At 51.8% G+C, this 26663-nt stretch overlaps 8 protein-coding genes across 8 annotated transcripts; 3 read left to right on the top strand and 5 right to left on the bottom strand.

Moving 5' to 3' along the window:
* Positions 1-139: 139 nt before the first annotated feature.
* On the bottom strand, positions 140-2321 carry CGCA056_v011158 (Lactose regulatory protein LAC9; the record flags this gene model as incomplete). Its single annotated transcript, XM_037326405.1, has 4 exons — positions 140-1063; positions 1124-1824; positions 1891-2198; positions 2263-2321. The coding sequence occupies 4 exons, from the start codon at positions 2319-2321 to the stop codon at positions 140-142; spliced, it is 1992 nt and encodes a 663-aa protein (XP_037175155.1).
* A 1344-nt stretch (positions 2322-3665) lies between these two features.
* On the top strand, positions 3666-4151 carry CGCA056_v011157 (uncharacterized protein; the record flags this gene model as incomplete). Its single annotated transcript, XM_037326404.1, has 1 exon — positions 3666-4151. The coding sequence occupies one exon, from the start codon at positions 3666-3668 to the stop codon at positions 4149-4151; it is 486 nt and encodes a 161-aa protein (XP_037175160.1).
* A 318-nt stretch (positions 4152-4469) lies between these two features.
* On the bottom strand, positions 4470-5306 carry CGCA056_v011156 (uncharacterized protein; the record flags this gene model as incomplete). The annotated part of the gene is made up of 1 exon (XM_037326403.1): positions 4470-5306. One exon carries the CDS (start codon positions 5304-5306, stop codon positions 4470-4472), a length of 837 nt encoding a protein of 278 aa, XP_037175161.1.
* A 2095-nt stretch (positions 5307-7401) lies between these two features.
* On the top strand, positions 7402-9378 carry ecdD-0 (Major facilitator-type transporter ecdD; the record flags this gene model as incomplete). The annotated part of the gene is made up of 8 exons (XM_037326402.1): positions 7402-7426; positions 7482-7557; positions 7609-7654; positions 7705-8068; positions 8116-8262; positions 8317-8981; positions 9036-9105; positions 9161-9378. 8 exons carry the CDS (start codon positions 7402-7404, stop codon positions 9376-9378), a joined length of 1611 nt encoding a protein of 536 aa, XP_037175162.1.
* A 2762-nt stretch (positions 9379-12140) lies between these two features.
* THES (Thermophilic serine proteinase) lies at positions 12141-14912 on the bottom strand (the record flags this gene model as incomplete). The annotated part of the gene is made up of 4 exons (XM_037326401.1): positions 12141-13132; positions 13213-13998; positions 14060-14466; positions 14884-14912. The coding sequence occupies 4 exons, from the start codon at positions 14910-14912 to the stop codon at positions 12141-12143; spliced, it is 2214 nt and encodes a 737-aa protein (XP_037175163.1).
* A 2326-nt stretch (positions 14913-17238) lies between these two features.
* On the top strand, positions 17239-18114 carry LIP1-1 (Lipase 1; the record flags this gene model as incomplete). The annotated part of the gene is made up of 1 exon (XM_037326400.1): positions 17239-18114. The coding sequence occupies one exon, from the start codon at positions 17239-17241 to the stop codon at positions 18112-18114; it is 876 nt and encodes a 291-aa protein (XP_037175156.1).
* A 3008-nt stretch (positions 18115-21122) lies between these two features.
* HET-E1-4 (Vegetative incompatibility protein HET-E-1) lies at positions 21123-22334 on the bottom strand (the record flags this gene model as incomplete). Its single annotated transcript, XM_037326399.1, has 3 exons — positions 21123-21519; positions 21580-21889; positions 22061-22334. The coding sequence occupies 3 exons, from the start codon at positions 22332-22334 to the stop codon at positions 21123-21125; spliced, it is 981 nt and encodes a 326-aa protein (XP_037175157.1).
* Positions 22335-22734: 400 nt separating this feature from the next.
* On the bottom strand, positions 22735-25865 carry SUB2-0 (Subtilisin-like protease 2; the record flags this gene model as incomplete). The annotated part of the gene is made up of 8 exons (XM_037326398.1): positions 22735-23684; positions 23747-23966; positions 24024-24139; positions 24223-24496; positions 24555-24854; positions 24927-25378; positions 25425-25581; positions 25758-25865. 8 exons carry the CDS (start codon positions 25863-25865, stop codon positions 22735-22737), a joined length of 2577 nt encoding a protein of 858 aa, XP_037175158.1.
* Between the last annotated feature and the right edge of the window lie 798 nt (positions 25866-26663).

Here is a 26663-nt window from a genome sequence, read left to right as displayed (position 1 = left end):
GACGATATCTGACTTTTTGGCTGTAACACTATCTGAACTTTTGTTTTCCTACGCCGTGCCACCAGTGAATTAAAATGAATGATGTAGCTGCAACAAGTTTGTTCCCGAGTGTACTTAAAATGGCTTTTCTCGGTTAACTCTACGTAGTCCAATCACCTAGTAGGAGGTCCAGCGGCATGTTGTCCATAAAGTCAAGTGAGGCCTCGTTCAGCAACATCCGGAGGCTCGGGTCAGTCGTATCATCGCCAAACACATGCTGACTTTCCCCGTAAAACGCAAAGTCGTTCTCGCTCGGCAGCTCCATAAAGTCGTGAGCAGGAGGTATGATACTGCTCTCGGGGTATGTTGTCGTGATATCTTGGCCCAGGCTAGACACCTGGAAGCAAGTTGGATCCAGCTCCAAATCAAGCTGCGGTAGGAACTGAAACTGGCTGTGGATGCGATCCAACATCTCCAAGCAGCGCTTCGCTGATCTGCTCTTCTTCTCCAGCGATTTGAGACAAGCGCGCGCCTTCGACACGGAATGCTGCCATGCGAGCCTGTCCTCTTCGGGCCGACTAGTTTCGGTGAGATAATTGGCTTCCAGGACCAACGTGGCCTGGAATAAGAAGTACGTCGCGTACCAGATGAGGCCCTGGTGTAGACAGGCTTCGTTGGCCATGCAGAAGGTGGCGATGTCGTGGATACTTTGCATGGCAACTTCAAGGCACTTTTCTTCTGCGTTGGTTTTAGTCGGAAGATAGCTGTGGTATTTTTGGCTGCCGCGCCAGAGAAGAATGCGAAGATTCTGTTCTTTCCAGAGAACAACAGATCGTGGTGCCCTGAACCAATTCGGGCAGTCCGTTGTGAGGAAGTACCCGGGTAGGTTTTGTCGCCACCGATTGAGGTCCCGTTCCATGGTCTCTGCCACACGGTACTCGACCTTCGTACTTGCGGTCTTTGCTAGGAGGAATTCGTGGTAGACAGCATCGGCAATCTTTGCCAGTTGAGCTTGGCATATTACCGCTGAGTATGTAGTCGGGTAGTTGACTGGAGATGGCACGGGTGCCTTGAAAGACAGCTCCTATTAAGTGTAACCATGAGCATTTTGGGTAATACTTGAAGCAGTGTCACCAACTCTTACCTTGTCATCAATATTGCGTGGAATTCGAGTGTCAATGAAGTCATCTGACATCGTCGGTGGCCGTCCTGTTGTAATGTTGAAGCCGCTCTCGAAGCAGTATACTGTCCAAAACAGCTGCCTCCGGCGCTCATGGCCGAGGGTGTCTTCGGGTCCCGGAGGTTCACGATGCAGGCCCAGCCCTAACGCCATTCGATACGCCAATCCAATGAAGTTGTAGCCCGTGTTGGTCCGGTCTCTCTTCTGGAGGTAGTTTCCCATTAGAAGAAATGCCTGCACCGTCTCAATCGTGCCTGACTCTAGCATCTGGAGCGACAGGTTTGATCTCGCTGCACTGTAATGTCCGGATTGCAGATGTTCCGTTTCGGTACTTGATAACCAGTGCCCGATGGCTAGCACCATGTGATAGACGACGCGCCATGGTGATTGAATGAGGCGCTGCCGGTGTCCCGCATTCACCCGTTCTCGGAAGGTCTTCTCATGCAATATGGGGTAGCAGTTATTGTAGAGCAGGAAGTAGGCGTCAATTAAGCGGCTTGCGACGTATGATACTGGTAGGTCTAAAGGCTCTGGAGGTGGAAGTCCGGCAGAACTTGATGATTGTCTGCGACGTTTATGTGATGTCGGTGGGTTGGGCCTTGGTGTGCTTGATACGTGTATGACCGAGTCGATCTCGCCTAACAGTTGCGACCCAGAACTGCTTCCTGTCACATAACCCTTTGATCAGCAACCGGAACAATCAGTAGAACGATGAAAGTTGTCTTTCGTACCGAGGTATCCAGAGTCGTGACTCGAAAGCATAGCCATGCCATCGTTGTCATGAGTTGAAGACTTATATTCCGGCGACAGAGATCCCTCGTGCCATTCGTAGCTGTGCGGGGTTACTTCATCGGATTCTTCCGGAGTGTTGGAGCTATCGTCATTTTCCAGCCGTTGATTTCCGGGTTGATTCAATGCCGATTCGATATCGAGATCCGGGTTAAGCGATCGCAGCAGATTCTGGAGCTGTGTGCACCGAAGTTCGGCTGCGTCCAGGTTCTTCCGGGTCAGAGGGGTCCGATCGGGTGGGCTCTCGAAGCTGCATGTCTTTCCGGTCTTGGAGCAATAAGAGCAAGGGTCATTCGGTGCGCTGCCTCTCATACACCTGCTCTTCCTCTTTTGACAGTTGACACAAGCCCGGACTGTCACGGTGGTCGGGCATTTTGAGTGAGGTGGACCTGATGGTTGCATTGTTGTGCATTTTCACGCAGCCACGAAGATATAAGACCTTGCACAGCGCAAAGTTTACGTGCTGCCAATCGTAGAGCAATTCAAGGTCTCATAGTTCCCGGTAACACTCCTAGATCATGTATCCCGATGTTCATGCCTCCACAGTGTCTCGGCCCACTGATGGTCGTGATCAAGCCACAACACGTGATGCTACCCCTCAGAACCCCTCGACTGTCGGAGCACAGTCGACCGACGCCAGGGCGAGCGAATGTATGAGTATTTCGGACTTCGTCGGAGATAAGAGGATAGCCCGTGCCACAGCTCTCCGCTACTGCGCCACAGATGTAGTACCCCGGGTGCCCGGCCACCTGCATAGACGCGGTATTGACGAGCGGAAGCTTGGTAGGTTTTTTTTTTTGTCAAAGAAACTGTAACTTGTATTTCGCATAGTTATCGGATGAACGGGCACAGCAAGCGATGAGTTCGTCGATGCCATGCAGGCCAGTTGAAGATTGCGAGATTTAGCCGCCAGACATAACACAGGTGTTCCTCTTCGCGATTCGAAGGATCGTAAGACTGAATTCGAATAGGCGGGTGAAAACGTCGAATTAACAGAGCTTACCTGAAGAAAAGATGCATATATTTGACAGCTTCCACCATGTTCCTTCTGGGAAGCGGAATCAAACAGGTCCCATGGTCTTGTCATCTTTATGATCCTTAGTCAGGGGCGGTTCCGGGACGGCGATCGGGTGTCATCGGCGGTCCGATGACGACCCACTACCAACCCCGACAAGCTTTGCTTTACCGCGCGCGCGGGTCGGCATCTTCAACTTTGGTCCTCCGGTGGCAGCAAAAGTGGACCAACAGGTAATTCCTGCCCTCGTTTTGGCAAGGTCGAAGCTCAACTCGTTGTCATTGGCAGGTCGGTCACATCCAGTCCCTAGTAGAACTAATATCAACATCAAAGCGACGTTTGTCAGCTTCAGGGGTATAACAACTCTGAATCTAATATTGCGATTCAATATGGAAAGAGTCATGAGTTTTCCTGTGGCCGAAATGCCTAGTCAATAGGTAGCTAGCGTTGTGTCACCCCTGCCACTCGGCAAGGGCCTCGACGTGCCCGGTACACTCGACCTCATAGCAGAGAGACCTCATAACCAAAGCCAGAAACCACTTATTCCATCTCATAGGATTGTATAAGTCAGTCGACTTCCGCTTGACCTTGGATTTCCCCTCTTTTCGCACTTCACGCCAACTCGTCTCGCCAACAAGTGAACAAGCGGCTTCTCGACTTTACCCGACTTCAAGTAAACACACCGCACCTCAACAACCCGTCATGCGTCTCATTTCTGTCGTCGTGAGCGTCTTTGCTCTTGCTAGTGCCTCCAAACTTGGCAGCTATCACCCCACAGCTGCAACCCTGCCCAACTGTCCTTCCCGCCCAGCTAGTCCAGCGGGGCAGCGGGCCATCTTTAACGACTTCGTCAACGACTTCTATGTGGAAAGAAACACCACAAAGGCTCTCTTGAATCATATGACGGAGGACTACATCCAGCACAACCCGAACGTCCTCTCCGGCAGGCAAAGCTCTGTCGACTTCCTCGCGACTCTCGTCACGCCTGAAGGGGTCAACATGACTATCATCCACAACAACTTCGACAACAATACCGGCTACATTCTCTACCACCTGGACACACTTGGTGCTCCGGAGCCAACGGCGATTGTCGACATCTTCCGGTTTGATGGCACGTGTATCGTTGAGCACTGGGACGTTATCCAGGTCCGCCCTGCTAATGCCACGAACCCACTGGCTATGTGGTAGAAACCTGGAACAGACTATCTGCTACGGATGCAGCTAACTGCACAAACCATCTCGCGGGGTGGCGGACGACGGATGTTTTGATGTGGGGCAACTGGTGTTCTATTTTCAAGATTCTTTTGGTTCGGATATGGACTCCCAGGCTTTACGGCGGCCATGGTAGATCATAATTGAGAAAATTTACTCCTTAATTTTAGTCCGAATTCAGGTCTTACAACTATCTTACGTGGGGTTTTGAGAGTTGATTTACCTGGTCTTCAGGTACAAATGTCGTATTGACAACAGAAAGTGACAAACCAAAAGCGTTGCCAACGAACAGTATCAGCATGCTGCCGCCCCGGCCGCCCCGGCACCTGCGGCAGAATTCGTGGTGACTTGTTGGTACCACAGCCAGAATCCTGTTAGAACGGCCGTCGCCTCCCATTCCTCGCCCAAAGTTCCTGTGAGTCCTGTCCCCATAAAGGCAAACCTGTAGCCCTTGGTCATGCTCCATGACATGTTGTGCGCCAAAACTGCCACGACCTCTTGTCCATCACTCGAATATCCCAAGTCTGGATTCTTCGAGTGACCCCCGATAGACTCAGGTCCCATCATGCGAACGAGCTTCCACCCTGATGCGTGTCCCGCCAGCTCTTTGATCTCGTTGCCGTGGGATGTCCTCCATTGAAACTCTTCCACCCTCCCTTTCGTAGTCTTCATGTGGAAGGCTCGGACTTGACTCTTCCTGAAGCCTGCATCTTGGGGCTTTTCAAGTTTAATATCCTCCCCGCTTCCAAACTCTCGATTCACGTTGATGGTGGAACGGTCGTGCCAGCCCATGCCAGTCCTGCTCGCGGTGGCCATGACGGGTGCCTTGTCGCTGGGGCCATTATGAAGGCAAAGAGTTTGCTTGGTAGAAAATAGCTTGCCATCAAATGAAATGGCAAACATTTTCTCTTCGGCCGAAGGCCCCAGGTAGTAAACTTGCTTCCACTTCCATTGATAGTAGCAATTCAAAATCGGCGGAAATCTTGCGGTCGCCGCGACTAGCCGGGTATCTGATGCTGTGTTGTTGAATCTCGGTGTTTCGTAGTCTGGCAGCTCCGCGTTGTTGCCGGGATATGGTGGGGGATTACTGTAGGCGTCGGCCTCAGCAAGTTTGCCCTTCTCGTGATTCATATTGCTTGTGAGGTTTGACGAGAATGATTGTGATTGTTGTATTGAAAAAAGTGCAGTTTTTTGACGAATGGTTTTGCAAAGCGTTCAAGAAATTTGATGTAGTGCAATACGCATCGATTGCCAAGGCACTGTCGTCTCTTTTATATTACAAACTGCAAGGGATGAAATCCTACGACGAACGCAGCCTTACTATGAAGTTTGCGCCAATCGAACTTACAGGACGTTCATGGCCCGAATGATGTAAGGTACATCTGTCACTGAGCGTCGTTGCATTCAGCTTTAGGGCGCAGCTTTTGCGGGACAAGCCTTGCGCTGCGCCTCCCTTTCCATAGCCGAAACAGGCAAAAACATGTACCGATCAACTCACTCTATCCACCAAAATTGGGGAAAGTCCAGGCATCAACATTAAACATGGTCACGACTCACTAACCTGCTCGGCGACGTTAGGCCGTGCTTATTCCCGAATGAAGTCGAATTTGCTGGCGACACCGTTCACCGTGACGCGCATGTTCGCAGGACGACGCCTAGCACGTTCGGGCTTCAGCAACCTAACAAAATTTGATTGCAAGCTTCATGGGGCATTTCGCACTATTTCTTCAGCGATAAGCGGTAGGGATAACTCTAACACGCTGCAACTGCAGGACTAACCCCTTGGCGTTGCATTTTTAGGACACGCTGAGGGGTAATCAAGTAGAAAGGACATCGCCTCAAAGCGAATTCACTAAATCATGGACGACTCAAGCATTTCGCAACCAAATCACGGGACATTTGTCTGGAGGTGGAACTGCAGTGCGCCCGGCCTATTATGGGTCTCCGTGTGTCCGGCCTTCCGTCCCTCGTCCGGTGGCCTTGCCCCACTAGCATCATTCAAAAGTGGCGGAGACGGTCCGGCGTGTACTGCATCCGTCGTGTGCAGACCAAAGCTTCTGTTCGAACATATTACTTTACTTGGCAGGGCCCCCGAGGCTTCACGAAATTCTTGCCTGTGTTTCCGTTGCAGGCGCTAAACTACAACTTCCTGTCCTCCGTAAACACAGAAATGGCCTGCTGTAGCCCTTTGCCTGGTTCCGTCTGGCAGGCTCGGGCATCTTCCAGTTCCGTAAGTATGGGTTTATGTACCTAAAACATAATGTTGGCTATGGAGAATGTAAACCTAGTTTCGCATTGAAAGGGCACTGAAAAGATCCGCTGAAAATGCTTTTCACACTGGCAGAGCTATCTACTCCCATCAATTGTAGAGAACACTTTTGTGTCCTCCAGCTTACGAACCCAAAAGCTCTCGTATTGTGCATAACGGGAGAATGTCTGAAGCTCTTGGAAGCGGCCTCGGAAAGGTGCCGCCTTTGTCTCAAGCCAGGATCCGAATCCTTGACGGTTCGGCCGAGATCGGGTTTCCGACCCAGGGGCCAACATGGCCGGCAAATATTGGCGAACATCAAAATGCCCATCGCATGGCACCTATCACCTGGCTACCAACCCCCTTCCCCCAGCAAGGTGAACCTGGGAAGGCCATTGAATGAGCTCTAAAAAGTTAGAACAACATACTAATAATCCCCAAGTTGGTTCGCTGATGCGGTTGTCAACAAGATAATAATGTCACATCACGCTTGCAATGACGCGCCTTCTTCTTCCCGTCAGGCCACAGCAGGATGATGATTCGATATGAGACAAGTCACGCGACTGAGGTAACATTGAGCCTAGCATATCGGAGTGGGCAGGACCGACAGATCATGGGACGAACTCTACTGCCGAGGGCATCGTCAACTTCCCCAGGTACTCGGAGCACAGTCGCCCGACGCTAGGTTCCAGGTCCACGGCAACGCCAACGTCCACTTTCCCCAGTTTCCCCGGCCAATATCGGGACTCCAGAGTGTGATTGCACATTGTAGGGTGGTTTATGGAACGAATTCTCCGATGCGGACTTCTTTATTATGTGAGGATGCGCCCAGGTCTCTGCAGAAGATCTTGATCAGATGATTGGAACCATCCAACGATTCGACTTCATCCCATACCTTCAGGTCCTTTCGTCATCTCTTGCATATGCTACCAACCTTTACTCTTCCACGAGACACGCATTAGTTGCGAAGCACTCAACATGGAGGTTTCATATGGCGAAGCCGGTATGTCAACTGCCTCCGACCTCGCCAAGGCATTATTCTGAATTTAGTATTCCAGGCTACAAGGGGCTCTTCCGACAGCCATACATCTTCTTTTTAGCATGCTTTGCTAGTATTGGGGGCGTCTTGTTCGGGTAGGTTGGCGCGTTTTCAAGATCTATACAACATGCTCATGATGGTTCTAGGTATGATCAAGGGGTGATCAGTGGTGTCCTGGTCATGAACAACTTCGTACGTCCTGCTCTTCCGCAACTCACAAGAATCGAACCTAACAAACAAAGGGTAAACAATTCCCAACCTTAGCAAACGACGCCACTCTTCAAGGATGGATGGTGGCTGTCTTGACCCTCGGAGCAATGATCGGAGCCTTGGTCAACGGCCCGATCGCCGATGCTCTTTCCAGACGATGGACCATTCTCCTAGCGAACGTCATATTCCTCATCGGTTCGATCATACAAGCTGCAGCCATCAATGTTCCCATGATCTTCGTTGGTCGCTTCATTGCCGGCTTGTCCATCGGTCAGCTTTCGATGGTGGTTCCACTATACCTGAGTGAACTAGCCCCTCCCAACCTACGCGGCAGTCTTGTCGCGCTTCAGCAACTTGGTATCACCGTGGGCATCATGATTGCCTTCTGGCTGGATTGTACGTATGGGATAAATCAGATGTCCCACCAAGCTAACGCGAAGCAGACGGAACCCAGCATATTGGCGGAACTGGAGACAGCCAGTCTCCAGTAGCGTGGCGCCTGCCCCTGGCCCTCCAATGCGTGCCTTCACTAGTCCTGGCAGTGGGCACATTCTTCCTGCCTTACACCCCACGTTGGCTGTTAATGAAAGGTAATGCTGTGTGGATGTTGCTGTCAATCAACACAGCTGATGATGTCTGTACAGATCGCGAGGAAGAAGCCTTAGCAACTCTGATTCGCGTCCGCCGCGTACCCTCCGACGACCCTCGTCTCAGACTTGAACTCCTTGAGATCATGGCAGCCGCTCAATTCGATCGTGAAACTACGAAGACGATGTATCCAGGTGTCACTTCTCGCTTAAAGCTCACCATCCGGCGATACAAGTCTCTATTCGTCGTGCGGCATCTCAACCGTCGCCTACTTATTGCTGCGCTTCTACAAATAATTCAACAATTTACTGGAATCAACGCCATCATCTACTACGCCCCGAAGATCTTCAAGAACATTGGACTGTCAGGTAATTCCGTTGATCTACTTGCGACAGGCGTGGTGGGCGTCATAAACTTCTTCTCCACGATCCCAGCCATTATGTTCATGGATCGATGGGGCCGTAAGAAGGTATTGATCATCGGCGGCATCGGTATGGGTGTGTCCCAACTGATTGTTGGCACGCTGTACGCGGTCTACAAGGATTCTTGGGCGAGCAACAAGTCAGCTGGTTGGGCTGCCGCGGTCTTCGTTTGGACTTACATCGCCAACTTTGCATTTAGTATTGGGTGCGTCAACTGGATTGTGCCATCCGAGATTTTCCCTCCTGGCGTCCGGTCCCAAGCAGTGGGCCTGGCCATAGGAACGAACTGGCTGAGCAACGTAAGTTCCCTTAACTAAGACGACAGAGATTGACATCTGACGTCGGAATTCTAGTTCATTGTGGCTCTGATTACCCCAAGAATGCTTGAGGCGATCACGTTTGGCACCTTCTACTTCTTCCTTGGTAAGTCATGAAGCCTCCGCTCTGATCTTAATCATGAGCTAAACCCTGTGCACAGCTTTCTGCATTCTTCTGATCGTCTGGGTATACTTCTTCGTCCCGGAAACAAAGGGCGTCCGCATCGAGGAGATGGACAAACTGTTTGGTGGCAACCAAGGAGAGGAAGACATGCGCCGGATGGAGGCAATCAGACAAGAATTGGGTATTACTCCCGGGGGCAGTGGCCTTGCCAAGAAAGAAGCCGAGGTCGGCGTCAGCGAGGTCGAAAAGGTATAGAAGAAAGTCATGGACGTCATCAGTGGATGAGACAGAAAAGGGTCTGGGGATCTCTACAGTCGACCATTTTTACGAGATCGTTTTTCTTTCTGATCCATCCTCAGTTATGGTCATGCGCCGCTGCAACTGAGCCGTTCTCGTGAGCGGGTGACTGATACCTGACAATTTTCTCTAGTGAAACATTCGGGATATGTGCAAGTCATGAATTAGGAGACTAGAATTTGCCGATGACATTGAAAGATATGTCCAGCTTGAGCAACCTTGTCGTGGAGGAGAGAGACGGTTCTTGACGCGGGCGTTTGAGTCCAGGGCTTTGAATCCATCACGCTAGGTAGTCGACTTGGCGAGCTCGCCGGTCAGCATCAGGACAAGATGTCTGGTGTATTTGGGCTTATCTTACCGTACTTATGATACTTCGCAGGTCCAAAAGAGGAAGGCAATCCAAACATATGATTTCTGACATTCTGTCAGACTAGCGGCCCACGTAGGATCCATGTCTGATGAATCCTTCGTCTTTCGGCAAGAACACTCACCTTCCAGATATTGATCTCGCCTGTTAATCGGAAGGAAGGGCCAAGGCGAAGCCAACTTTTATCGGCGTGCTATGCAGATATTGTACCACGAAGGATTTACGCCAATCCTTGTGTCTTGCTGCTTCGGTATTGTCCACGTTGAAGGAGGGTGGCAGGATTAACCCAGGCATTCGTATTGCGCTGACAAAATCGACCGAAGGAAGGATAACCACCATGTAAACTTGGTCACACACGATGCAGAGTTCAGCTATAAGAAGGGCTGAGTCTCGTTCAGCAAATGTACCACCTTGATACCATTCCGAACAACCAAAATCAAGACAGAGTATTCATCGCACAGGCAAAATGAGAATTACTACCATTCTTTCTTTTCTTGTAGCTGGTATTGCCAGCGCCAACTCCATGGCAACGACCGGAGACCGCAATCTAGCCAGAGGTTTTGTAAGTCGAACTCGCGCAAGGAGCCAGCGCCATGATTTTGTCGGAATCAACTGACTCTGCTTCATCAGATTGAGGCCCGCTGTCACTGCGACGGCACCTGCTGCAACGGCTATTGGTGCACTGATGACGACGTTGGACAATGCTGCAATGGAGTACCCTGCTAGACTGGGATTTGGAACTAGTCGCACTACTAGTTAAAGGCTGTGTTGGGAAAGACTAGGGAGAATACAACGTCGCGAGACGTGGAGATATTAAGGCAGGCTAGGAGCATTTGCGTACTACGAGAAACCTAATGTGAACTATCGGTTCCAACTAGAAGGTCCCCTCAGTTATTGAGTCTTCAACACCTTTCGGGGACATAAGCCTCGGTGTTTTCTTTCCGCTCTGAGCCAATCGTGACGCTGTAATGCCCCACATCCTGGCTCAGCCTATCGAGACCAGGCAGAAATTAAATCTTGGCCCTACGAAGCTGTTTCAGACTCTAAGCAGCAGAATGTCTCCTGGTGCAAGGAAATGTCGTACCTTTCCCAAGGCCTTAATTTGATTAGAGTTCAGGTATTGATCGATGTAAAGACGGCCCCGTTCGGATGATATCATGACATCTTGGAGTCCCTGGTTACGAGCTCCCCTAATATGTCTAAGTCAGCGGTCAATCCTGACCTTGGGAGTACCGATCTGCACAGAGTAGTCCGCTAGGAATCCTAAAAAGTGGCCGGCGGAGTACGTCGGACGACTGATTCAGCTTTGTAACCCTCCCCCCCCCCCTCGGGAGCTAGGCGTCTGTATGCAGCCAGAGGTCCAATAGAAGGACGCCTGTGCACAATTCTACACGGCATTTTGTCTCTAAACGTCGCGTCTGTAGGCGAGGAGTTCTCCATTTAGGAGATGCTGCTACTATGGAAGACGCCCGCGGGCGTCAACTTCGCATCGACCCCACGGGCACGAGTCATCGCAGCCGGTGGGAGCTGCGCAGAAATGCCAAGATGGAAAAATAAATCATCGTAATTACCTTAATCAAATTGAGATCGTCTCATGTACCGAACCCAAGACCATGGCTATGGACCCTTGTCGGGCACGAAGACAAAGCGTCTACAGGTTCCTGGTATAAAAGGATTGCAACATGGCTAGGCGAAATGGCATATGGACTCAGCAGAACTTCTACAACTATCAGCAGGATTCAATTATACAATCGCTTAATACCCATCTTTACGCACCTCAACAACACACCCTTCAATATGCAGTTCTCTCTGATCTCCGTCCTCTCGCTTGCCGCCCTGGCCCTTGCTGTCCCGGCCCCTGAGCCTCAGAGCAATGTTGCGCCCACATGCAGCAGCCCCAACGACTGCAGGAGCTTCTGCACGGCTCCTTGCACGAACCCTTTCTGCGGTCTCTCTGCCTTTGGGTAAGTCGACATGAAAATCCTAATCTGACTAAGAGCGAAACAAGTCATTTGCTGCACCGACCCAGGGAAAGATGATACTAACCATGTCGTTAAATAGTGACCAGCGCTGCTTCTGCGGATGCTAGATCGAAGCGAACATCACCAGACGCGAGGGGACCGCTGCTTGACGCACGATTGTGAGGGAATGGCATGCATGATAAGCTGCTGGGGGTCCCGGATCTGATCTTGTCCCATATATGTACTTCAATACAGCCTTTGAAACACTTTGAAAATCTTCTCGCAGCCACACCCAAATATGAAAACCAGACTGAGATTGTGTGTTGATATGTGTTAAAGGTCAGCCGACGTTGTCACGCTAACGAGGAGGGTAAGGTATCTCACTGGTGCTCTCAAAGCGAAGCCATCGGCAGCCCGATGCTATCCGGAGCGTAACCCAGAGTCCATTTCCCAGACTCCCACACATCCCAGTGCTTCTTATTACCAGTATCCCCACTCAATTTCAGCGCCCGGACGGGCCAGAAGTACCGGCCGGGCGGGATATACTTCCGATCCTCCTCCGACCCGTCCCAGACCCACCATGCCGATGGCTCCGCGTACCTCTCCGCCGTACCCACAAATGTCCTCGGGAGGATGGCATCACCCGTGGCGGCATCCACTAAATCGTACGAATAGTTCCGGCTCTGCGTGACAAACGTCTTTCTGAATCCTGGAAAACCGGGCGTGCAGCTGGCGGGCCAGTCTGGCTTCGGGATGCTGCCGTTGTAGAAGCACTCGAACGTTGTGCCGGGCTTCACGCGGGTGTCAATGGTAGTGGCTGGGTCAACGCTGACGAGGTACGATGCGTTGGGGTTGATCGTAGGAAGGTTGACGAGCGGCGTGCCGAAGCCGGTGTATGGAATCGTGAGGTTGGTTGCTGCAGCTGCGGATGACTGAATGAAGAAGGTGCCTCGCTTTGCTGCAACATGTAGAGCTGGGTTAACTTTGATGGAGACCGAGACTACGGCCGCGCCTCTTGGTGGGATTTCGATAGACGAGGGGGTGGTTTCGACTTCGGCATAGACGGGGTGCCCCTCTGCTCCCGTGAGTGAGTACGGATCGGCTTGATCGAGGATGTAACTCGAGGCTGCGCCTACGTGCGACAGGAAATAAGCCAATGACTCGGTTCCGGTATTCTTGAGAGTGAATGCAAGAGAGGAGGGCCGGTGAAGGGTGTCGTTAAAGTCGAGGCTAGACACATTGACCAGCGAAACGGCGTGGACCGCAGCCCACGCATCAACCAACCCGCCCCCCTGACTGAATACCGGAGCCAGATAGTCAAACAACTTTCTGTTCCCATCGATGAACTTGACAGGGTTTGAAGTTGTCGTCACTACACAAGGATCTGTTTGGGATCGTAGTCGGGATGCTTTTCCTTGACCAACGCGAAGACCCGAACGGCAAACGGATTGGACATGCTCGTACCCCCGATTACCGCAAAGCCTCCGTACTTGGGTAGGAACGTACTCAGAATGTTCTCGCCAGGTGCCACGAATGAGGAATAGCTCCGGCCTTCTGGTGTCGGACCCCAACTGGAGAAGCTGGAGACCAGGCCTCCGGAGATGTCGTTGATCCGGTAGGTGACATCCTCCTGAGCCTGCGAGACGTCGCTCGGGAAGGATAGGTGAATGCTGCCCTTGGCAAGCTGTGACTTCAGCAACTGTCCACCCTCGTTTGAGATCCTGGCAATGCCCTGGTACCGTCTAGAGAACTCTGCAAAATTGGGAACCCACTGCATCCCGTCCGCCACCGTGGTGCTTGCGGACTGGTACCTCAAGACGTAAGGCACGCCCAGACTGATGGCGAGGCGTGTTGAGGTATTCTTGGGATCAAGCCAGCAGTGGTCTTCGTCGATCAGCATCACCGTGTTCGCGGGGTCAGCCGGCGGGACGAAGTTGCCGGGGGCGGGGTTGCAACCGTCGGGGAAGCTCTCGGGGTCGGCGGGCATCCAGAGAGTGAGGTTGTTGTTGGCGGCAAAGTTGGATGGGAAAGAAGGGACGAAGCGCAAGACACCTTGGTCACTGCCAGATGTCCAATTCGCTCCCCATGTGTAGTACGGAGTGGCCGAGTTGTCAGTTGATCCAATCGCGGCTACACCCTCGCCACTGGCGGGCGAGGCTCCCGTGAAGAGGCCGGGGCCATCATTCGAAGACGCCACCGTTACAGCGGTGCCATTGCGTACTACGCGGCTGACGAGACTGGCGACCGGTTCTATCAAGTATTAGCATATGCCATGAAGAACGGAACCTGTGGCCACACCGAGCGGCATTACCTTCCAGAAAAGCAAGCTTGATGTTAAACCCTATCATCATCATATCCACTCCTCTCTCGTCCGCCGAAATGACAGCCGCCATTAAATCATCCAAACTCCCAGATCGCGTTCCGTCGCAGGAATCGAGGCCATGGAGGTCGATCGTTGCGTTCGGAGCCACGCCAACAACCCCAAATCGGCGCTCGTCGCTGTCGGCAGCAATGATGCCCAGTACATGTGTGCCGTGGAGGAAGTCAAGGCAATTGTCACCTTCAAAGTCGAAGGCATCCTCGGCAGAGTTGTAGCTGTACGCAACGCGGGTCTCTGCCAGGCCCGGCGCCTTGAGGTCGAATCCTGTGTCGATCACCGCGATGCGTACCCCTGAGCCGACGATGCCTTCGGCGTGAAGTTTGCCGACCCCCGTATCTCTGTGAGTAGTGAGGAATACGTGATCGTGAGAGACTACTGGTATCGTGCCGTTATCTGATGACTGTCGTTTGAAAGTTCGAAGAGGTTACTGGGATGAACCTTTGGATAGGGAACCCGCTGGTCTCTGATGTCGAGCCTTCGTCGCATCCCATGCAGCTGGCCAAGCGTCCTGCACAATATCGAGTGCACGGAGGGCACTTAAAGCAGAGGCCTCTGAGGTAGAAACGTCGCGGACACAGTCAGCTATAAACGAGACACCCGAAAACAGCGAAGTAGTGAACATGTGTCGAGGTGCAAGGTTACAAGACAACCCTCTCCCAGCTAAGCCCTGTTCAAGGGCCAAGATCGGGTCCGTTGGTGGTATCTAAGTATCGTTCAGCCGGGTGAGACATAGCATCCAGATTTCGGCAGCTTACCCGATCCATGAACTCCACGATGTAGGCATCTTGTCCGTGGTGGTCGGCCTCAGCTACAGCGACAACGATGGGCAGCAGCAGCGAGGCAAGCCAGTACAGTAGTAACATATCTACGCTTCCAAAGACGACTATGCAAAGCCCCAAGAGGTGCGGACTAATGTTTTACAATCTCGACGTGCGAAAAGGGGGAGTTGGAAATGATGTACGACTCGCGAAGTTCCGCCTCCGAATAATCCGCCCCCACGCGTTCCGCGGGCAATATGGACGCCCCTGAGTGCCGAGAAGGCTAACAAACCCAATATTATGGCGCTCAAGTTTATTTCTGAATGAATGAATTCAAATTACAAGATCCAGTGGCGCAGAAGATCCAATTTTCAATTGAAGAACCCGATCCGGATCTGGGACGTAATCGAGAGAAATCCTTCTTTCCAGTCTCCTTGCAGCTATTGTTCTAAGTTGGTGAACCACAACGTAGGTATCTTCAACTTTCCAGGCAACAATCCATCAATACCCACTCTTTTCTATTTTGTCTTCTACTTTTCCATTTCAAACGATATCTGACATTCATGATCTGCCTGTGCCAGTTTACGGGTTGCAAACGAACTCGCAGCCCGGAACACGGGTGCACTCTTCGTAAGTCGGCTTATCACCAGCTCTCAAGCATGCTTGAGCACAAGAATCTCACTAAAAATGTTAGCTTACAGTACAACTGACTTGTTCTCGACTTTGAAGGACGTCTTCTTGCGAGTCCCTGACGCTTTTCCATATCGGTGTTGGGCGCGGCCAGAGCGAGGCCGGAAAGGATGAGCGCGGTAAAGTTGGGGAACTTCATGATGTCGGCGACGGAAAGTACTAAGATTGTGAATCCAAGGTAAGCTGATGAGGAGAAGAGGAATAGAGTGGTGCAGTGGAATCAAGCAACCTTTATACCCATTGCGCAAGCTGTAGAAGTTTATGTACAGCTCAAGGCTTTTGCGTGGTCCGGGCACTCTGCGGGCTGGACGGACATTCGAGTCTCCTTCCCCGGATTGTCGTCGCCGCATAGGAGATCGAGCTGGTATGTTGAAAGTACACATATTGCTAATTACGTAGGTTTGATGGCTACCGAGAAAGTATAATCTGGGGAATGCCCGTTCTTTTCTCTCCGTTTTCTTATTCCATTGCTTCTGCAGTGGGTTGAGCGAGTCAAGCTGTGCCGTCCACAGACTTCGACCCCTTACTAGGTTGGTCCACAGGGGCCTCTTCTATTTGAAAGAACAAGTCGTTTTCGGTGTATCCTTATGTGTAGAGGTTTGCCGTCTGCTCTAATTCATTAGTACTCGGAAGAACGAGGCTTTTTGCTTACAGGCCCCGCTTCACGCTCTTTCTTCTTTGACGGCGCCATCTCAAGTGTGATGATTGTACGCAGATTGAGGCTAGAGTTAGGTGCGCGGGATACATCTTCAGACTTCTTCTAAGCAACAGCGAGCCTTAATCGTCATTGCAATTTGCAAGCCGAACATAATGGTACAATTTGGGACTGGTGCCTGTGCACGAATAATATCGTCCAAGTACAAGAACCGGTGAGGACGGGTAGCCACAATGAAGAACCATCCTAGAACAAGGATTAGGAAAATGCGACAATCCTGCATAATATACGCCCGATTTCAAGCTAGCTGTATTACTGTATTGACACAACAGCGACCGTTCAGCTCAAGGTAACCGTATTGCTTCGTGATTCCGCTGAACCTGCAGTAGATATAAAACAACATTAATTCATCTTCTGTCGTAGTACAATCCATACCCATTGGTATTTTGGAAGGTCAACGTATGGCGCCAGCCTAGAATGTTCGCTACGCGTAGCATCCGTAAAGCCGGGTTGAATACTCATCGGTGTCCGGCTAGAACTCCGCCCAGTAGATCCTTACACTTCCTTACATTAGCTCACAACCGGGCTCGCTGGTTGGATCGTTACGTTCCCGATTTTGATTGCTTAATTAAAGCAATCCAGTAGAATGACAGAGGCAACTATGATGCAAATGGCATTGTGCATATGCACTGCTCGTAACTCCTGGCTAAGGAGCGGAAGCGACAGTCCTCTCGGTGTCCGGGCAGCGTTCTATTTGGAGATCTTGTAGTGCCGATATCTCCATTGCTGCAGAAGTGGATGCTTCGATGCCTAGAATCGGTTAATCCGTATGCTGATACCTCTGTTTACTTGATGCCAAGAGCTCGAGCGAGGTCATGATACCAAGGCCCCAATATCAGGATAGAAGAAGGTTTTGATAAAAGCCTCAACTGGCAATCTAGAGGTATGTTCTGGAGATCCTGCACCATCGTTAGCTGCCCCACTTACTTTCTCCTTTTCGTTCCAATATGATTGCCTTTCTCAACAAGCTCATCGTAAGCATCCTAGCAACTGGTGCTATCTTACCGGCGTCATGTCATCCGCTTTCCGATCAGCCCCTTGTCAAAGTGCGCAACGGAACATTGGCCGGTCGCTACAGTAGTCATTACGACCAAGACTTTTTCCTGGGCATCCCGTACGCGAAAGCGCCAGAGGGAGACCTACGGTTCCAGCGAGCCTTGCCATCCGATGCCTGGGAAGGATCCCGAGGTGCAGACGAGTACGGCGTGAGCTGTTATGGAAATTCTCTTGGGCTGGAGAGTTTCAGTCAGCCATCAACATCGCAGATGAGTGAGGATTGTCTCTTCTTGAGTATCATCAGGCCTGCAGGGCTAGGGCCCAAGACTAAACTGCCGGTTTTGGTCTGGATTCACGGTGGTGCCTGGGCAGAGGGCAGCGCTAGCGACCCGAGGTACAACGGATCGTTCCTGGTTCAACAGTCCAAGAAAATGGGATCCCCAATCATCTGTGTCAGTTTCAATTACCGACTAGGGGTGTTTGGGCTTCTCCCTGGATCACTGGCGGAAAGGGACGGCATTACCAACGTACTTTTGCATGACCAGCGCCAGGCACCGCAGTATTTTCAAGACAACGTCGCGGCCTTCGGAGGGTACCCAGGCAAGGTGACCTTGATGGGCGAGTCAGCAGGCGCAGGCTCCATTGGTTTCCACCTTCTTGCGTACGGTGGCCGTGACGATGGGCTTTTCCATGCAGCGATTGCCCAAAGCGGCGGCCCCTTTTCCGTGTACGCTTTGCTTGATAGTGCGAAGAGAGAGGAGGACTTTCAGAAGATACTCGACCTGACCAACTGCGGGAACTCGAGGGAGACTCTAGATTGCTTATAGAAAGTTTCCGCAGATAAACTCAACGCCGCCAGCATTCAAGTTCAGCCTTACTTCACCATAGATGAGGAGATCCTGCCAGACCGTAATTCTCGGCTATTAAGGACTGGCAGGTTTGTCAAAGTTCCACTCCACATTGGTGTCAACCGAAATGAAGGCACATCGTTTGTAAATGTCAATAAATCAGGCCCGTTGGAGACGAGCGAAGATTTCATCCAGTTCATGAAGCAGTCGACTGGTCAGCACGTCATCCCTGACGCAGTTCTGCAAGAATGGCTGCAAACTTACCAAAATGAGTCGACCCATCCGTCAGAGGCAGGTCTGGGCACCGTCCTTGCCAATCCAGGCCCAGAGTACGGCTCCCAATACGGCGCAGCAACACTTTGGATGGGTGACTTTCTGCTCGGTGCAGGCCGACGATATGCCAACCAGATATGGTCAGACCAGAACGTTACAAGCTACAGCTACTTCTTTGACACTGCGACAGCGAACCTTGATGCGCAAGTCAAAGGCGCAACTCATGCCCAGGAAATTGCCATTGTATTTGGAAACAAAGACGGGGTTGGGTGGGAGCCTAGTCCATTCCCAAGCCCACCAGAGGCCTTTCAAGAGTTGGCTACCATCATGAGCCGAATGTGGATTTCGTTTGCGGTCACTAAATCGCCGAATCATCACCGACGTAAGTACCTCCACACCATGAATGCCACATATAGAGAAGCTCAATTGACACGAATGTCAAGTCTCAACCGTCGAGGTTGAGTGGCCTGTTTACTCGAACACAAATCCTCAAAACGTAATCATGAGTGCCACTAACGGGCTATCGCTGCAGGCAGACTCATGGAGAGCCAACGCCATGGAGCTGCTATCAGAAATTGCTGTTGATCTTGGGCGACGTCTGGTTTGGGACATAAAGCTTGTTACGGTTAGACAACCACTCGCATTGTGCATTGAAAGTGCGAATAACTTCTGGGGAAGAAGCAGGCCGAGCATGGGAATAATCCATGGCGAGGAATCGTGTGATGGAGACTAGACTGCAGTGGTCCCCGGGGTGCTTCAGAAACTATGAATCTGAACAATTTCAGTCTACCCATTATTCTGACAACATGCAACAGTATATTTTGCTCATCGGCATTCCTCATTCCAGAGTCTCTTTCCCATTGTCACTTGAATAATCCGATCTATTCCACAATGAAGCCCAAACCCTGTGGCTGATAGTACGAGACCAATGCTATTTTCGTACCAGGGGATCTTAACAGTGAAGGCGGAAATGTATTCTACTCTTCTTACCAGATATTTGGCTCCCGTCGCAATCACGACTTTGCAGGTCTGGTCTGAGTATGTTGGCGAGAGCGCCGATGCCAGACTCGGCTGCGTAGCCGAGTGCTATTTTGCCATTCGAATCTTTCGCACACGGGCTTGCGCCACAAGATACAAGGAGACGAACCATTTCAACATCCCCTTGCAGAATCGCTTGATGCAAGGCGGGGCGATCCAGAGATGACGCGTTCAAGTCGAACTGGTACTCTGTTTCAGACGAATAGTTGTAATCGTCGGGCCGCATGAGCCATTCAACACGGTGATACTGCTGCTTGTTCTCCAACAGCCACTTCAAAATGGCATATGCACTACTTTCGACAGCGTGTGCGACCAGAAGTGGTAGAAGATGAGGATCTGATGTTGAGATAAAGCTCGAGTTGCCTGTCAGTGGGCCCCCAGCCAGCTCTGCAAGAGTTCGAAAAGTATCGACACCGTCGCGATCCAAAGTGCACATGACGGGAGGCCGTTGCCTTGACGGGTAGGCGTTGGGTACCATGCCGAATTTGACCAACTGCCGCACATTCTGCGACTCTCCCGCCTCACAGGCGCAATGCAGTGCATCACCGTACCAATTATGAATAGTCGGGTCTGCACCACTATCCAGCAAGAGGCCAAGAGTCTCCAGACTCCGGGTCAGCCTCGGAGGCTGCAAGGATTACTGGAGTTGAATTGACCTTGGCCGTGCGAAGATTGATGTCCTTGATGTGAGCGGTTTTGAGAAGCTTCTGAAGTGTCTCTCTCAGGCCGTATCTACAGGCGATGTGCAATGGTGTGACACTGAGGCACTCATCCGGGTCCCAATATTGATCCTTGAATCCCCGATCTTATTGCATTACTTGACAAGCAGCAGCAGTAGATGCTCTTTGCTTCAAAAACGTCGACAGTAGCTCACTTACCGCAGGATGCTGTTCGGTGAGTGCAACATGCTTTCCCCAGTATCGTGCTGCGTAACGCACAAAGGGATACCGGGTGACTCGCTTGTGAACGTCCTCCTTGCGGCTGCATGGGCCCGAAACAAAGTCCTCGTCCAGAAGATACAGTAAGCAAGTTGACGAAACGTCTTCCTTGGCTCCAGGAAACAATTCGTCAGCGTGCCTCTCCAAGTATTCCTGGACTGTGTAGTGCGCAAAACTCAGACGATTTGTGACATGCTCAACTATGACCAGGCCCTGGCAGCAGTTAATCATCTTGGACGGCGGCCTATGTCTAGTGCTCCAGGAATCGTGTCCCATCTTGGCCGATCCTGATGCTGAAAGCCCATCTCCCAACTCCTCAGATGTTAGGCCGGCTTTAGCATGGACAAGCCAGCCCAGATCCGCCTAGCGAGGAGACTGTGATCTTCGGGAAGGCGTTCTATTCGAGCCATTGTCTCTTCGAAAACGATTGCCAGATCGTCTGAGACCGAGCACAGGGCATCGTCCACGTGGCCTCTGGTTGTCTTTCGAAGAACCGTGCCCAATTGCAGGACTACCGGAAGAAAACTTTGAGAACTCAATATCACCGGTCCCACACGTTGGCAGAGGGCTTAACTCACGTTCTATTTGCCCTGGCTATCATCTGCTTTTTGATATGATTCGCAAAGTCCTCGTCATTAATACCGTATTGATCCTCCTCGCTAATCGTGTGTTGGATGTACATTGTGAGGTCGCCGTCGTGCGCCTGAATTGGAATCTGGGGATTATCTCCCAATGAAGCTACGATATCCGGTATATGCAGCGGCTGGTTACAAGAATCTTGATTGAATTGCATCCGGCCAGCTCGCCTATGGCGAGTAACAGCCTTCGGCGCTGACATGGGTCGCACTCATCCAACGCATCCAACACAACGTAAAGCCGCCGTCGGGGAGTTGATACATCAAGCAGCATCTGCATGGCATCGGCTGTGCCCATCATGCGGCTACCATTTCTGTTCCTTCTAAACGCTTCAATGACGGCCTTGGGTATTTCCGGCAGTTCAAAAAGCGCCTGGTTCAGAACCGACGCCAGAATGGTGGACAGGATCTGTGATCCTTCATCAGAGTACTTCAGGTAGAAGTGCGATACAGCTACCTCCGACGTTGGCAACATCCTCAGATGGTCGACTACCACGGACCTGTTTCGAAACTTCTTTAGCCTTACTACGTTAATGTCTCTGGAAACCATAATAACTCACGCCAAGACCGTTTTGCCTGGGCCAGGCAACCCATGACACCAAAGCACGTTCGGCGATGACGCATCATCTCGCCATTTTTCGAAAGAGGCATTCTCGGTAATCCAACTACCAGTGTCATTTACCCGCGAGTGCTTGGCCTCAAAGTGTCTTCTTTCATGATCGAAGTCGGAAATCCAATCCAGCACTTCGCGCCGCTTTTGTTCTCGGCGAGAATCTTCCATAACCTTGACTTGACTCTTGACAACTGTCTTTAGGCTGTGGATATCACCTTGGATTGATCTGAACTCGTAAAGGCGTTGTTCGAATGCTTCTGGAAGATCGGCTGAGCTTAGAGACAACAAGCGGCAACCTTCGATTGATAAGCCAAGCTATCCAAAAGGAAAGATGGCGAAGCGTCTCAAGTGACTCGTGGCACTTCGTCTGGCCAGAGGCCATGCCAACTGTTTTGTTTTGCTTTCCGTGTACATTTCCAGGGTCTCACTCAAAGACTGCAATTTGACCTCACAAGCTTTGGAGCAAGAAACAAGGACCGAGGATTGGTCAAATTTGATGCCCTTTGCCTTGATTGCAGGGCTATCAAGGAGTTGCTGCAGTGAGACCAGACTGCCCCGCAAGGCCTCTAGCTCTTCCATCAGTTGCTGAATGAGGGCCTTGGCGTTCCTCGCGTCCGCATAAAATGCTTGCACCCGCTGAATTGCGTCGGCGACTACCGGTATCAAGCCGACAACCGTCAGCGAGAGCGTGACGGTGTCCATGGTATGGGAGCGAGGGGGGGACCGAGTTGTTTCGACGTGGACTAGCCCTGTTGCCAGGATACGAGATGTTGTTAGATGAAAGAGTGGGAAAATCCTTGGAGATGAGATGGATGGTGAGATGGTGAGTCAGCAAAACATGTGGATTGATTGGAGATACGTGGTACCGCCAAGAGGAAGATATAATATGGAAGTCGTTTAATTGGACTGCTTCTCCATAATGCCAAACAAGGAGATTGCAGCCTGCTTCTGTCATGTCAGCGTTGAAATCTGTCAGCAGACATATCGAATGAGTCGAGCTTCGGGTAGGCACACATTCAAGCACATACTAAACGGGAGTTTCTTGGTGTCTATAACAAAAGTCCACCCTGACCATTCCTGAGAGGCTAGCAAAACCTGCCAATCACTGCGTAATACTCAAGGAAAGAGCCGCTCCTCCACCGCCGTTGTTCGTTGCGCAAACAGATATGCTACCTCCTGAAAAGTCTATATACATCAGACCAGCGCCCGACGCCTTGTTACCGGAGAAGTACTTAGGGCCAGAGCTGTCATCGCCGATTTGAATAACCACCCCGTCGGACGTGGTGTACGAAAACCCGTAGTTGCCCTGCTGGATGTCGAGGCCCCTAGTCGGGAAGCATGAAGTTGCACCGGCGGTCAGGTTCTCATCCATCTTCAATACTTCTTTCCCGGCCGGTGCCTTGACGGCTTCTGACGGCGCCTCGGTTATAGTAAACTTCAACGGCAAGGCACCGCCGGAACTTTGCCCGCAGATTGAGAGGGATGATCCGGAGTCGGCGTAGAATGTGCCCGTCCACGACCCCATCGACTGGTGGTAGCCCTCATCTGTAGCGCCAGTCTCAATGCTGACCAAAAGGTTGGCATCCACATCGAAAGAGAAGCCGTACGTCGTTCCGGCTGAGGTGGTGAAGCCTGATGTCGGGAAGCACGACTTGGTACCGCCTCCGATACTCTCGTCCAGCGAGTACAAAGTCTTTGGGGCTGGAGGAGGCGGCGGCGCGGATGTTGTAGTAGGTAGCTCGCTGGTAGTAGCCGGAGGGGGGGGCGGTGAAAGGGCAGTCGTGGAGACAGGGGCAGGTATTGTTGTCGTGGATGCGACGACTGAGCAAGCCTCTCCACTGAGGTCTTGTCTTCTGAACTTGGCGCTATTGGGCCGGGTGCAGACGGCTCCTTGACCGTTATAAGCTACCTGTCCACCGTCTGCCACACGTTGATACGCCATGGCAACGATAAGGTCCTTCACGTTCGCTGCGACCTTACCAGACTGATAAAGCTCGGGGTATTCACCGAGAGCGAGCAGGTAGGCTGCGAGACCGGCAACAGACGGCGCCGCTATTGGAATAATGTCAGTAACCCGAAGAACACCAGGGATGTTGCTGAGCAGGGCGACTCACCAAAAGAGGTGCCGTCTTGCTTCTGAGCGTTTGAGAAGAATGAGTTGGCAGCGCACTGAATCTGTTCGCCCGGTGCCATTACATGGACCAAAGGGCCTCCTTGAGAAAAGGACGCGTTTTTGCCGGTGTTGTCAGTGGCTCCAACGTTAATAATTGGCACTCCATCAGCAGCCATCATTGACGGCCAGGCATCAACGTCCTTCGCCTTCGCCTTGCCGGCCTGCGACATCCATACCGTTAGTCCGTAACCAGGAAGATGTTTAAAGGGAGCACTTACCGCAACGTCATCTGAGTTATCATTACCCGCCGCAGTGATGAAGACGACGTCTTCCTTGATCAACTCGTTGACGTAATGCTGAAGCATCTTCTTGTTGAATGAATTGGGATTATCAACTAAGGGTGACAGTCTTGTCAGTATGTGCTAGTGCAGTACGTGGGTGCATCTTCTTCCTCCTTGGATCGAGCGAGAAACTTACTGTTGCGTGAGAAGTTGACAACCGCTTTGTTTTGCAGCTTCTTATCTCTCACATCCCTCAAGATCTGATCGAGGCCGTCAAGGGTGTCACCAGATGTGTCACCGGCTTTTACAATAACGAGCTCTGCCTTCTTGGCAACACCATATTTGGGCCCGTTGACCTTTGAGCCAGCGCAACTGCCATGGCCGTCGGAGTCACGGTCCTCCTCGACTGACTTCTCCGCTTGGGTGCCTGCAAAAATCCATCGTGGCTTTACAGCCATTCCAGTGTACTCCTATTACACAAACCTCATTAGTTCTGAGATATTCATAGTGGAAGGCCTGCCTACTCACGCTGTTCTTAGTGTAGTATCCGCTATCTAGTACGTAGACGGTAATACCAGCTCCTGCGCTGTCGTCGTAGGAATAGCTCGTGAGTGCTTTGATGTCGACCAAGGGAGGTTGCGAGAACATGATGAGTTCGACGGGTGCCTTGTCTTGCTTGACCACGGCGCGCTTCTTGATCTCTCCACGCCGATCCAGCGACTCCATGAACCACTTCTCGTCAACATCTTCGGCACGCTTGCTGTTCGGAACGAGCGAGCCTGGCCTGTCGTCAGTGTCATACAGCTGGTCGAGCTCCACGCCCGCAACCTAAGTAAGATCTTAGCTACAGATTGCCAATGAAAGGTGCAGAGCATCATTGAGAGAAGCACTCTGACGTACCGTGGGGTCCTTGATGAGAGTTGAGTTCTGTGACGCCGTAATGTTGGCGGCCGCAAACAACACCACCGTATCCTCCGTCTTGCGGTAGTTGCCCTTGCCGAGCACCGTATCAAGCAGGGTTATGAAGCTGGTCTTTTCTTGGGTAGTGGCTCCATCCTTGCAGAAGATGATGCACGCCTTGGGAGTCTCGCTCGGCAGAGCGCTCGATGTACTCGTGGGAGCTTCGGAGGTGGAGCTGGGCGGGGCGGAGCTAGGCGGGGCGGAGCTGGGTGGTGGCGCGGAACTAGGTGGTGCGGAGGGAGGTTCGGGCGCGGAGCTGGGTGGCTTGTTCTCCGGGTCGTCAGGGTTGTCACCGTGCGAAGATCCAGCCACCGTACTTGCGCCGGCAGCTACGGCAACTGGGCCTGCCGATGAGCCGGCGACGGTGAAGAATCCACCTCCAACGCCCCCAACTACGGTAACACCCACCGGGACAACGATGGTGTCGCCATTGCTTACTGTCGTCGTGGCTGGGGGAGCCGTCGACGTCGGTGCTGCTGATGAAACGGGAGGCTTGGTGACTGATAGTGAGATCGTGGGGGGCACCGAAGGAGGTTGGCTTGGTGTCGGGGTTCCAGAAGGGATGTTTGTTGAAGGGGGAAGAGAAGGGCGACGACTAGATGAGGGTAAAACTGAAGTACCGCGGCTAGGCGAGGGCTGAACTGAAGAACGACGGCTAGATGAGGGTATGACTGAGGGGCGACGGCTCGATGAAGGTATCACCGATGGACGACGGCTAGACAAAGGAACGACTGAACTAGTGCCGTTCCTCAGTGGGCCTTGCCGTCTCACGAGTGGAGCATCATTGATGTAGGGCTCCTCTGGAATATCAGCCCCTACCGCTGTGAAAGACAACAAGCTCAAACTGAGCAGTAAAGAGTGTCGGATGTCGAACTTCATGTTCGACTAACGAGAGTGGGTTCGCTTAAAAGTGACGAAAAGAACGTATGCCGAGTGTTGCCCAAGCCTGGAGCCACAAAGGGCTTGAAAGCCCAGCCCATGATATACACGAAGCCCTCAGCCGAGGCGGACTGCACGACCTACTCGTCTGAATGAGGGTCATCTATTCGATGCGCCGGATCTTCTGCCACGGTGCTAGTTTTGGGGATTTGCTGTGCTGTGCTATCGACGGCAGTCTCGGCGCGCTTTACTACTGAGGCCCGCTAACAGGGATCTACACCCACATCGCTTCATCGCGTAGCGGCTTAGGTAGGCACTGTCAACCAACGTAGCGGGCCTGTTAAGGCTAACCTAAACTCAATTATACTGCCAATCACTTCTACGAGCGCATGTCGTGACGCTCCAAGGCCGGCCTGGATGGGATACAGAGTCAGACACTTCAGCTCGGCGACCTGTTAATAGGCTTGGCGGGGTGTGATCACTCCAGAAGCAGCTGACCAGGAGCTTGACACAATCAACTTAACTCCAGGCCGGTTCGAAAATCAGCCCCTTCATTCAAGGCTGAGTCAATGTTGCTTGACAGTCCCAGGATGTAATCGAAGAACTCGATCCATCCGGGGCTAGTGGCAGTGTGTGATCTGATGGCCATGTTGCTCACGAATCAGGTGAAGGCCGCCAACCTCGGGAATATAGGTCACATTTGTCAACATAGGCTCTACTAACCGTTCACTAATCGACATTTAGAACAGAAGCTGGCATCATCCTGTGACGAATGATGAGCGAGTCTTCGGTAATCGT

This window comes from Colletotrichum aenigma (genome assembly GCF_013390185.1).
Source record: "Colletotrichum aenigma strain Cg56 chromosome Unknown KSG_Cg56_contig07, whole genome shotgun sequence".
In the NCBI taxonomy this organism is placed as follows: Eukaryota; Fungi; Ascomycota; class Sordariomycetes; order Glomerellales; family Glomerellaceae; genus Colletotrichum; species Colletotrichum aenigma.
Note: the sequence above shows the minus strand (reverse complement) of the source record. Positions and strands in the feature narration are given on the sequence as shown.